Source organism: Solanum tuberosum, unplaced genomic scaffold (genome assembly GCF_000226075.1).
Source record: "Solanum tuberosum cultivar DM 1-3 516 R44 unplaced genomic scaffold, SolTub_3.0 scf00371, whole genome shotgun sequence".
Classification (NCBI taxonomy): Eukaryota; Viridiplantae; Streptophyta; class Magnoliopsida; order Solanales; family Solanaceae; genus Solanum; species Solanum tuberosum.
The window spans coordinates 281,098-294,016 of NW_006239294.1; the positions used below are offsets into that span (position 1 = coordinate 281,098).

Sequence of the window (12,919 nt, forward strand, 5' to 3'; positions counted from 1 at the left end):
GTGGGGGGTGGGGGGGGGGGGGGGGGGGGGGGGTCTAGGGAAGGTGGTGTGTATGCAAACTAGTGAGACCTTACACCTTTTGTTTCTTGTTGCTGTTTCTGCATCAATTCACCTTTATTGGATGAGGGAGCTTTTTCTATTCCTTCAAGTTCCCCCAGATGGTTGCAGTCACAGTTCTATAAAGTTTTATCCCAGTTAGAGCTTGTAAATCCAATTTGTATCCTCTGCAGGGGAGCTGTGAGGCGTTCAACAGATCTAGTGGGTGCTGCGGGAGCTTTGTTGAGGACGAGGTGCAGCGTGAGCAATGTGAGTCTATTTGTGACTTTGCAACTCATTTCTTCTGCCACCCTTGTGCTCTTTGCCAAGAAGGTCGTGAGCTTCGTCGTAGGCTTCCTCATCCTGGCTTTAACGCCCAACAAGTGCTCGTTATGATCCCCCCTAACGAGCAAACCATGGGCCGCTAAGCAAGATTATCTTGATGAGGAGTCCAAGCCATTTCCTTCTTGTGTTTGATTTGTATCCATTTTCTTAAAGCTTCTGAACGCTCGACTTTTTAATAGTTTTACCAGTTATGTAAAACGTGAAGACCTATATGTGTTATGTTTATAATGTATATGTGCATAAAAGAGATGGATTCTGCTAATAATATTTGTGTTACTCTGGTTAACATATCTCTATGCCCTTAAATCTGGTAATCCCAACATACCCAGTGTAATCCCCAAGTGGGTTTTGGGGAGGATAGGATCTATGTAAATTCTACCTACCTTTATGGGATAGAAAAGTTGTTTCTTGTAAATCCCATCTCCAAAGAATGATGTGAAAAACCTAAGCATTAAAGTACGTCAAGAAATGTTTTTACTTCATACTTTGGTAGAAAGCAAATTACCCAGATTTATATGAATTGCTAGCCTATCTACCCTAAATACAATAAACTAAGACTCTTGACTCTTTATCTTTTGAATGTTGCTACCCTTGCTTTCAAAACACCTAGTATTCCGTTCCTTCTATAGTGTCCACAAGATACATGCTGGAATGGTCATCCACATGTTCTCCTTTGACCCTCCACTATCGATACCTTTCCAAGTGTTAAGCAACTATTTTGGCATTGCCCAATTGACCCCAAGAATACTGAGGTACATGTCCCACAACTTTGTGGTTGTTATGCAGTGCAGGAATAGATGAAAGTTGTTCTTTGCGTCTTGATCACACATAAAACATCTTAAAGAGATTTGCATTCCTTTTCCTTGTAGCACTTCATGAGTTAGACATGCTCTTCTAATTGCGAACCATATGAAGCAAGAGACTTTTAGGGGGATTGTGACCTTCTAGATTTGCTTCTAAGGCCAGAAGCATGTTGTGGATTGATTGCTATCTTTTTCCGGTAGCAAGATTTAACTGTAAAAACCCCTTTGTTGTGGAGCAACCAAATAGGTTTGTCAGCTCCATTAATAAATATCCTAGGAAACATAGTAAAAAATTGAAGGAATCTTGCAATCTTGTTGAAGGAATTTTGCAATCTCTGAAACTTTCCCGTCATTCGTAGCTCGCCTGAAAATCAAACTCCATCCCTGGGAACTCCAAACTTGTGACACTCAAGTATTTTTTTGTGAATTTAAGACATATAACCGAGGAATCAAAGTTCTCAAATTGTTTTCCTCTATCCAAAGTTCATTCCAAAATCTATTCTTACTCCATCACCCACTTTAAATGAGATGTTAGTAATTGTGGCCACAACCTTTTGATGAACTTCCAGACACAACAACCAAAAGTACCCAAAACCTCCTCATTAGACCATTGGTTTAGCAAACTATATTTCTCAGCAATAAATCTTCTCCATAGAGCCCTGTCATCTATGCAGAATCTCTAGAGCCACTTCTGCATTAGGGATTCATTCTAGATATTAAGGTTTTTGATTCCTAACCCTTATCATTCTTGCTGAGTGTGAGGGTATCCCATTTAATCATATTGTAGCCTATTTTTTCCTTACTTACCGGCCACAAGAAGGATCTCCTTAACCCGTTAATCTTCTCCTCTATACTCTTGGGAATTGGGAACGAGCTCATCATATAAATTGGGAGGGCATTCATTACAGATTTGGTTAGTGTTAACCTACCTCCCAAACAAAGATATTGGCTCTTCCACCTTGATAGTTTTCTGCCACTTATTTCCAAGACTTCATTCCATACCTCAGTCTCTTTGTTTTTGGCTCCCAAAGGTAAATCAAGATATTTGGTTGGAAGGGGAACCATTTGGCATTCAAGAGTATCTGCTAGCAGTTGCAAATTGTCCATGTGATTGATTGGTGGACAAAGCTCTTATGCCAATTACCATACAATGCGAAAATACCTTCAAAAATAATTTAGATAGGTCTAAGGTGTCTGATCTAAGATATATCTGCATCACAAAAACCTAGTGAGTCATCAACATATAATAGGTGAGTAGCTTCCATAGCACTACTCCTATTAGGTGAAGCATAGAAACCCTTAATCCACCCATTGCTCTTTGTCATTCTAATTATGTGGTAAAAATCCTCCAGGGCTAAAATAAAAAGAAAAGGAGACATGGGATTTCCCTGGCTCAAGCCCCTTTGTGACTGAAAAAACCATTCGTTACTATCATTTATGATGAGGGAGAACTTCATAATGGATATACAATAACTTATCCAGTTTATTGATTTGGTACCAAAACATGTATCTTATAGGACTTTGAGAAGGAAGTACTAGTTAATATGGTCATCAACCTTCTCAATGTCCAACTTGCACAAAATTCATGGGGTTTCTGTCTCACCCTAGAATCCACCAATTCATTGTCTTGTAGAACTGTGTCCATAATTTGTCTATCCTTCAGAAAAGTCATATGATGTAATCTTATAGACTCCTCCTATCAGACTAATTGGCCTAAAATCCCAAGTGTTTCTGCCCTGCCTTCTTTGGCATAATGCTATGAAAATGACATTTAATGACTTCTCATAAACTTCCTTTTGATGAAAATTCTAAATGGTATGCATTAAGTCCTCTTTCAAAATGCTCCAACACTCTTTAAAGAATTGCATAGTGAAGCCATCATGTTCGGGTGCTTTGTCACCATTACACTGCTTTACAACTTAGAGCACTTCTAGTTCTGCGAAAGGTCTTTGCAACCAATCTTGTTCCTCTTGAGTGATTTTGGGACAATCTATCATCTTAAAAGGATGGTCTCTTGGGTTTTAATTCTGTGTAAAGTTTGTTATAGAATTCTATCATAGTTATTTGACCTCTCCACGCTCTTTAATCTCCACCCCATGAGACACATGCCTATCAGTGGTGTTGTACCTCTAGTGTTCAGAAGCCATTCTTTGAAAAAACAAATAGGTGTTATTATCCCCATGTTTTTAGCCACAAAATTCTGGATTTCTACCTCCAAAGTGACTCTTCATTTTTAGCCAGCACCTCAAGTTCCACAAGAATTGTGGCTCTCACTACCATTTCATTTTCAGTCAAGACCTATCATCTTGAGCTAACTCAAGCTCTTCTAGTTCATGCAATAGTGCATTTTTTCCTATTAGTATGTTCCCCAAGAATGAATTTGCTCTATACTTTGAGCTTATCTTTTAATATTTTTAGTTTGGCACAGAGTTTGAAATCTGGGAAACCTTCGACCACTATGTCATTCCACCATTTCTAACCAAGTCGTTGAACCCTTCCACCTTATGCCACCAATTTTCAAATTGAAACTAGATTACTTCTTCTCCCAGTTTCCACATTCAAGTATGATTTTTAAAAAAAAAAAGTATGATAGCCAGAAAATCTTTGGGTATACATATCACATAAAATTCATGGACTACAACACTTGAAAAATGGAAAAATCTCTATTTCTTGGTCAAACACTCATTTGAATTAGAAAAAAACCTACATTTTCCCCTCCATAATGCACACATTTAAGTAGGTTGTCACGATACCCACAAAAAAATTCGGACAAAAAATTACTGGACGCACATATCACTAAAATCCATGGACTATAACACACAAAAAATAGAAAAATCTCTATTTCCTTGTTTAGACCTCTTTTGAACTTGAAAATACCTACATTTTCCCCTCCGAACCAACGCTCACTATTTAATAGATCGCCATAGATGCCCACAAAAAGTTTCAGCCAAATAATCGCCAGACGCACATATCACACAAAATCCATGGACTAAAACACATGAAAATTGCAATAATTGCAATTTCCTTTCCGAGACTAATTTGAATTAGAAAAACCTACATTTGCCCATCTGAACCAACACATGCCATTAAGTAGATCGTCATGGATGCCCACCGAAATTTTTTGGCAAAAAGAATGTCGGACGCACATATCACACAAAATTCATGGACTTTAATTAAAAAAATGAAAAAATGACTATTTCTCATTATGGAACTCGTTTGAACTTGAAAAAACCTACGTTTATCCCTCTGAACCACCGCACGCTATTTAAAAGGTTGCCACAAACGTCCAAAAAAAATTGGGCCAAAAAACCTTTGGGGCAGATATCACACAAAACTCATTGACTATAACACATGAAAAATGGAAAAAAAATCACTACTTTTCATTCTAGCCTCGTTTGAACTTGAAAAAAATCTACATTTTCCCATCCAAATCAATAAGCGCCACTTAATTGCTCGTCACGGATGTCCAAGGAAAATAATGGCCAAAAAACCGTTGATTGCATATAGCACACAAAATTCATGGACTATAACACAGGATAAACAAAAAAATTCACTATTCCCCATTCTGGGCCTTATTTGAACTTGAAAATACTTTTGTTTGCCCCTTCGAACCAACACCACCATTTAATAGGTCTCCACGGATGACAACAAAAATATTTTGTCAAAAAATCGTTGGATGCACATATTATACAAAATTCATGGACTAACACACGAAAAATAAAAAAAAATCACTATTTTTTATTACGAGCCTTTTTGAACTTGAAAATACCTACGTTTGCTCTTTCGTACCAGCGCGCGCCATTAAATAGGTCATCACAGAGACCCACATAAAATTTCTGCCAAAAAACCACTGGACTCACATATCACAAAAAATTCATGGACTTATAACACACGAAAAAAATGGAAAAAAATCACTTTCCTGTTTTGAGCCTCGTTTGAACTGGAAAATACCTATGTTTGTCCCTTCGAACCAACGCAAATGATTTAATAGGTCGGCACGGATGCTCAGAAAAAATTCGGCCAAAAAAACTATCGAGCGCACACAAGCAACAAAATTCATGGACTAATACACACGAAAAAGAAAGAAAGTCGCATAATTCCTATAAGTTGGCTCGTAAATGCGAAAATATGCCGTAAAAATAGTGGTACTATACGTAATGTCCCCCAACTCATTACAGAGGTCCTTATTAAGGCTTTTTAGAAGAAGAAATCAGGTGCCCACAGGTGCCAGATTCATGGACATGAACATACGAAAAACCAAGAAATTCACCTAATTCCCAAAAATTGGCTCATAATGCAAAAATATGTCATAAAAATGGTAGGACTATACATAATTTCCCCCAACTTAATACGGTGGTCCTCATAAATTTTTTTCAAAAAATTTGGGGTGCCCGAAGTAGCTAAATTCATGGGCTAATACACACGAAAAATCAAGAAAGTCGCGTAATTCCTAAAAGAAGGCTCATAAATGCGAAATATGCCTTATAAAATGGCAAGACTATATGCAATGCTTCCCCAACTCATTACAGAGGTTCATATAAAGTTTTTTTCAGAAAAAAATTCAGGTGTCCAATGCGCCAGATCCACGTAATTCCTAATATGTTACTCGTAAATGCGAAAATATGCCTTAAAAATGGCAGGACTATACGTAATGCTTCACCAACTCATTACGAAAGTCCTCATAAATTTTTTTTAGAAAAGAATTTCGGGTACCCAAGACGTTTGATCTATGAGCCAATACACAAGATAAACCACAAAAGTTGTGTAATCTTTAAAAGTTGGCTCGTAAATGTAGAAATGTCTTAAAAATGGCAAGACTATACGTAGTGCTCCTTGAACTCACTTTGGAGGTCCTCATAAATTTTTTTCATGATTTTTTTTTGGGTGGCCCAATGCATCAGATATATGGGCTATTAAACAGGAAAAACCAACAAAGTCGCGTAATTCCTAAAAGTTGACTCGTAAATTCGAAAATATGCCTTAAAATGACTGGACTATATGAAAATGCTCCACTAACTCATTATGGAGGTCTTCATAAAGTGTTTTTATAAAAAAAATTAGGGGTGCCCAAGGCATCAAATCCATGGGCTAATACATATTAGCCCGTGGATCCATAGACTTTGGGACATCCGATTTTTTTTTGTAAAAATTATATGAGGACGTTCGTAGTGAGTTGGGGAATCATTATGTATAGTTCGACCATTTTTTTCGCAAATTTATGCATTTATGAGCCAATTTTTATGAATTACCCGACTTTCATCGTTTTCCATGTGTATTAGTCGAGTCCAGAGCCAAAAGGGCAAAAAAAATTGTCAAAAATTTCGAAAGGGCATATCAATTTTTTTTAAAACCAAAAGGGCAAAATCGCTCCTGACGAAGCGATTTCCCTCTGACACAATGACTAAAAATCGCTGTTGGGGCAGCGATTTTGTCCAATTTTTTATTTTTTTTTATATTAAAAATCGCTGCCAAATTATTTTTTTCCTTACACATCGCTGCAGGGGTAGCGTTTTTCATGGTGCATTAATTATTAATAATATAAAAATGATAAACAAGATGGACAGTATACTCAATAAAATTGTTGAAGCATAAGGAAAATTGAATTATATATCATAAATAATAATAAAAGAACATTGAATTAAAAAAAAAAAAAAAGAATATTGAATTAAACTTTTTTTTTTTGAAGAAAAAAACTTTTTTTTTTTTAATTCTTAACCAAAATCGCTGCCGAGGCAGCAGCGATTTTCTAAAAAAAAAAAGAACAAAATTTTCTTCAAAAGAGTTGGTTTTGGTAAAGTAGAATGTAAGTAGGGTACTAGACTAGTGTTGATGAGTAGTTGGCAGTGAAAATTTTTATGGTGGTTGAGGTACACCATGTAATAGTTGTATGAGGGATTATTTTAATAGATAAAAATAAATGGATCCCATTTCTTTATAACTTTTTTTTTTTTTCATTTTTCTTCCCACTCCTCCACTCCATCTTTTATTTACCCCTCCATGTAGTGTATGGAGTACTTTGTAATTTTTTTAAAATTTAAATATATTTCATTACACAATAACAATAATAATATCCTAAAATTAATATTTCATTATCTCTTTTCGCATTATTTCTCCAATTCTTCAATAAACGATTGTAATGTCCTAAAATTAGTAATTCATTTTTTAATTATTTTGATAATTCATAATATTCATTTGTTAAAAATCAAATATAAATAAATATATTAATATTAATGTAGATTTAAAGTCAAGTAATTACGTATTTTAAAAAAGCTAAATTAAGATTTGTGCTCTTAATGTCATACAAAATCAATTGTATTATTTTAAGGACTAAAGTTATTTAAAATTACTTGTAAATCAACAAAATCAAAATATAATTAATTGATTTTTTTTTTCATTTTACTCTCTCTATTAATTTATTATTTTTTGCTCTTGAAATTCAAACTATAAAATATTTCTTTATTATATTAACATGATAGGAATTGCAACTAATAATATTTTTTTTGGTTGAATTGCAACATAGTGAGAAGGTTATATTTTTGAACAAACACTATAAGTTGCAATTCTTATCATGTTAAAATAATAATTTTAAAAATAATTAAATTTCACATAGCTTGAATTTCAAGAATAAATATATTATCATATAATTGAGAGAGTATGTATGTATGTATGTAGGAGTTTATGGATGATTTTCGATTTTGGGTTACATGAAAATAGTAACAAAACTTATGTAAGTATTCATCAAGATTACTAATGGTCTTTATGTTATATTTTCTTGTTAGAGAATATTTGATACATTTAATGTTTACGAAATTAAAAAAATATGAAATTATTGAGAAGAAAAAATAATAATTTTATACTCCTTTTATTTTTCGTACTAGTTATTTTACTTTTTAATACATTCTTTAAGAAATTATTAATAAAAATGATAATTTATTAATTTACCTTTATATTTATTTTATTTTTGCAATTTTACAAATTTTATTTATACTTTCAAAAAGAATTAATGGTTAGGGTAATGAAAATAAAAAAAATTATAGTTTACTTTTTGTTAATTGATAAATAATTTTAATAATTATTTTTAGTAATTTAGATAATTAATATAGTATAGGAAGATAATACAAAATGTTAGGCGTATGATGAGTTTGGCTAAATTTCATACTTTTAAATTATTTGAAGATAAGAAAAATAGCAAAATTTGAAATAATGGTAAAAAAACAAGAAATCAAAAAGTTGAATAATAGGAAAAAGTTAAAAAGTAAGTGAGAGAAAGAACTTTGGCCCAGTTTTTCTAAAAATGGGATCCAAGAATCCATTTGTCAAATTATGAAAGGAGCCTCACACAACTCTTGTATGCCACCTCATACTTAACCCTCAACCACCATAAAATTTTTCGTTGGCAGTGATTAGTCTAGTACCCTACTTTACCAAAACCAACTCTTTTGGTTGAGAAAATCGTTGTGGTTAAGAATTAAAAAGAAAAAGTTTTTTTCTGGCAGCGATTTTGGTTAATTCAATATTCTTTTATTATTATTTATGATATAATTCAATTTTCCTCATGCTTCAACAATTTTATTGAGTATACTGTCCGTCTTGTTTATCATTTTCATATTATTGATAATTAATGCACCATGAAAAACGCTGCCCCTGCAGCGATGTGTAAGGAAAAAATAATTTTGACTAAAAATCGCTGCTACAGCAGCGATTTTTAATTTAAAAAAAATAAAAAGATTTGGACAAAATCAAGCAGCGATTTTTAATTAAAAAAAGAAAAAACAAATTTGAACAAAATCGTTGCCCCAACAACGATTTTTAGTTATTGTGTCAGAGGGAAATCGCTTCATCATGAGCGATTTTGCCCTTTTGGTTTAAAAAAAATTGATGTGCCCTTTTGAAATTTTTGACAATTTTTTTTGCCCTTTTGGCTCTGGACTCTATATTAGTTCATGGATTTGGCGCCTTAAGGGAATCTGATTTTTTTTTTCTGAAAAAGGTATATGAGGACCTCCATAATGAGTTGCGAAAACATTACATATAGTCCCGCCGTTTTTTTACCGCATATTTTTGCCTTTACAAGTCAATTTTTAAGAACTACCCAACTTTTGTTGTTTTCATATGTATTAGCCCATGAATTTGACACCTTTGAGGCATCTAGATTTTTTTTTTGATAAAACTATATGGGAAACTCTATAATGAGTTAGGGAAGCATTACATATAGTTCCACCATTTTTGTCACGCATATTTTCGCATTTACGAGCAATCTTTTAGGAATTACCCAACTTTCACCATTTTTCATATGTATTATCCCATAGATCTGACGACTTTGGGGAACCAAAATTTTTTTTATTAAAAAACTATACAAGGACCTCCGTAATGAGTTAGGGAAGCATTAGGTGTAGTCCCGCTGTTTTTTCACGCATGTTTTCGCATTCACGAGCCAACTTTTAGGAATTACCCAAATTTCAACGTTTTTCATATGTATTAGCCCATGGATCTAGCGTCTTTGGAGCACCCAAAAATTTTTGCTCGAAAATATTATATATGGACCTCCGTAATAAGTTGGGGAAGCATTACATATAGTTCTGCCATTTTATTTTCGTATTGATGAGCCAACTTTTAGAAATTATCCGGCTTTCAACGTTTTTCGTGTGTATTAGTTTATGGCTTAGCGCCTTTTGGTCACCTTAATTTTATATTTTCTGAAATAACTATATGAGGACCTCTGTAATGAGGTACTGTAATGAGGTAGGGAAGCATTACGTACAGTCCTGCTATTTTTTCACGCATATTTTCATATTTACGAGCCAATTTTTAGGGATTACTCGACTTTCACCATTTTTCATATGTATTAGCCCATGGATCTAACGCCTTTGGGGAACCCAAATTTTTTTTCTGAAAAAAACTATATGAGGACCTTTATAATGAGTTGCGGAAACATTACGTATAGTTTCGTCGTTTTCACTCATATTTACGCATGTAGGAGCAAACATTTAGAAATTACCCGACTTTCATCGTTTTTCTTGTGTATTAGCCCATGGATTTGGCGTCTTTAATGCATCCGAATATTTTTCTAATAAAACTATATGAGTACCTCTGTAATGAGTTGGGAAATCATTACGTATAGTCTCACTATTTTTTTCCATGCATGTTTTTACATTTACTAGCTAATTTTTAAGAATTACTCGATTTGCATTATTTTTTGTGTATATTAGCTCATGGATCAGGCGCCATTAGGGTACCCGATTATAAAAAAAAAGGTATATGAGGACCTCTGTAATGAGTTGACGAAGTATTATGTATAGTCCCGCAATTTTTCACGCATATTTTCACAATTATGAGCCAACTTTTTTTAATTACCCTACTTTCGCCTTTTTCATGTGTATTAACCCATGGACCTGACGCCTTTGGGGTACATGAAAATATTTTCTGAAAAAACTAAATGAAGTCCTCCGTAATGAGTTGGGGAAACATTACGTATAATCTTGCTATTTTTTTCCGAATATTTTTGCATTAACAAGCCAACTTGTAGAAATTACCCAACTTTCTTTATTTTTCGTGTGTATTAGCCCATGAATCTGGCGCTTTTGGGGCACCCAAACCTTTTTCTGAAAAAACTATATAAGGACCTCCGTAATAATTTGGAGGAACATCACGTATAGTCCTGCCATTTTTTTCACGCATATTTTAATATTTACGAGCCAACTTTTTAAAATTACACGACTTTCTTAGTTTTTCGTGTGTATTAGCTCGTGAATCTGGCACCTTTGGAGCACCAAAAAAAAATTCTGGAAAAACTATATGAGGACCTTCGTAATGAGTTGGGGAAACATTACGTATAGTCCCACCGTTTCTATCATGCATATTTTCGTATTTACGAGCCAATTTTTAAGAATTACCCGACTTTCTTGGTTTTTCGTGTGTAGTAGCTCATGGATCTGATGCCTTTGGGGCACTCGAAAATTCTTTTTGAAAAAACTACATGAGGACCTCTGTAATAAGTTGGGAAAACATTATGTATAGTCCCGCTGTTTTTCACGCATATTTTTGCATTTATAGGCCAACTTTTGGAAATTACACGACTTTCACCATTTTTCGTGTGTTATTAGCCCATGGATCTGACGTCTTTGAGCCTCCCAAATTTTTTTAATGAAAAACTATATGAGGACCTCCGTAATGAGTTAGGAAAACATTACCTATAGTTCCGCCATTTTTTTCACGCATATTTTCGCATTTACGAGCCAACTTTTAGGAATTACTCGAATTTCGATGTTTTTCATGTGTTAGCCCATGGATCTGGCACATCTTGGACACTCGAATTTTTTATTTTTTGAAAAAAATATTTAAGGTCCTCCGTAATGAATTAGGAAGCATTACGTATAGTCCTGCTATTTTCCATGCATATATTCACATTTACGACCTAACTTTTAGGAATTACTCGAGTTTAGCTATTTTTCATGTGTATTAGCCCATGGATCTGAGTTGGGGAAACATTACGTATAGTCCTGCCATTTTTCACGCATATTTTTACATTTGCGAACCAACTTTTAGGAATTATCCGTTTTTTGCTGTTTTTCGTGTGTTACCAATGGATCTGACACCTTTGGGGCACCCCAAATTTTTTTTTGAAAAAATATATGAGGACCTGCATAATAAGTTGTGAAAGCATTACGTATAGTCCCGCCATTTTTTCACGCATATTTTCGCATTTACGAGTAACTTTTAGAAATTATTCGACTTTTGCCATTTTTTTGTGTGTAGCCCATGGATCTGGCACCTTTGGGGCGCCTGGAGTTTTTTTTCTGAAAAAACTATATGAGGACCTCTGTAATGATTTTGGGAAGTATTGTGTATAGTCCCGCCGTTTTTCATGCATATTTTTGCATATACGAGCCAACTTTTAAGAATTACTCGATTTTTACCAATTTTCGTGTGTATTAGCCAATGGATTTGGCATCATTGGGGCATCCAAAAAATATTTCTAAAAAAAATATATGAGAACCTCCGTAATGAGTTAGGGAAGCATTACATATAGTCTCACCATTTTTTCAAGCATATTTTCGCATTTGCGAGTCAACTTTTAGAAATTACCCGAGTAATTTCCCTAGATACACCCATGTTTAGGAAATTACCTTGGAATATCACTTATGTTTGTTTTTGGACCACAATATCACCCAACTTTACCTCTTTTCCTTAAAATATACTTACACAAAAAAACATTATCTCTCTCCTAATAGAATGTCATGTCACATTATTCCTTTTTCATTATTAACATTTTTAAAAAAAAATTTAGACAACCCATATTACCTAGTAAAAAAAATTACATAGCCCAAAAATTTCTACCCTAGTTCTGGGGATTAGGCGGCAAATCCAAATATGAGCTCCTCCGATTCTTCAAGAAAATATGTGGCTTCCTTCGATTTTCAAGCGAGATAATGTTTTTATATGGACACTAATGGGCAATGACACCTTTTTGTTGAGTCCGGAGCCAAAAGTGTAAACTTTTTTTCTTTAAAAAACAAAAAAGGCACATAAAAAAAAATTAACCAAAAGGGCAAAATCGCTCCTGATGGAGCGATTTTGTTCTGACAAAATTTGACGCTGTTCCGCTAAAAGAAATAAAAATTGCTGTCAATTTTCTCAAAAAAATATTTTTTCTTTAAAAAAAATCCTACCCTTGCAGAGAATTTAATAAAAATTAAAAAAATAAATAAAACTGAAGCCAGCGATTTTCATAAAAA

General features: G+C 33.9%; 1 protein-coding gene across 1 annotated transcript in view; it reads left to right on the forward strand.

The window, feature by feature from the left end:
- The window catches only part of LOC102588426 (cell number regulator 8), a 4,024-nt gene extending 3,355 nt beyond the window's left edge, over positions 1-669 (forward strand). The window contains exon 3 of the mRNA XM_006361734.2: positions 231-669. Coding sequence (XP_006361796.1) covers positions 231-464 — 234 coding nt within the window. The 3' untranslated portion in view covers positions 465-669. The remainder of the gene's footprint in view (positions 1-230) is intronic.
- The last annotated feature ends 12,250 nt before the right edge of the window (positions 670-12,919 follow it).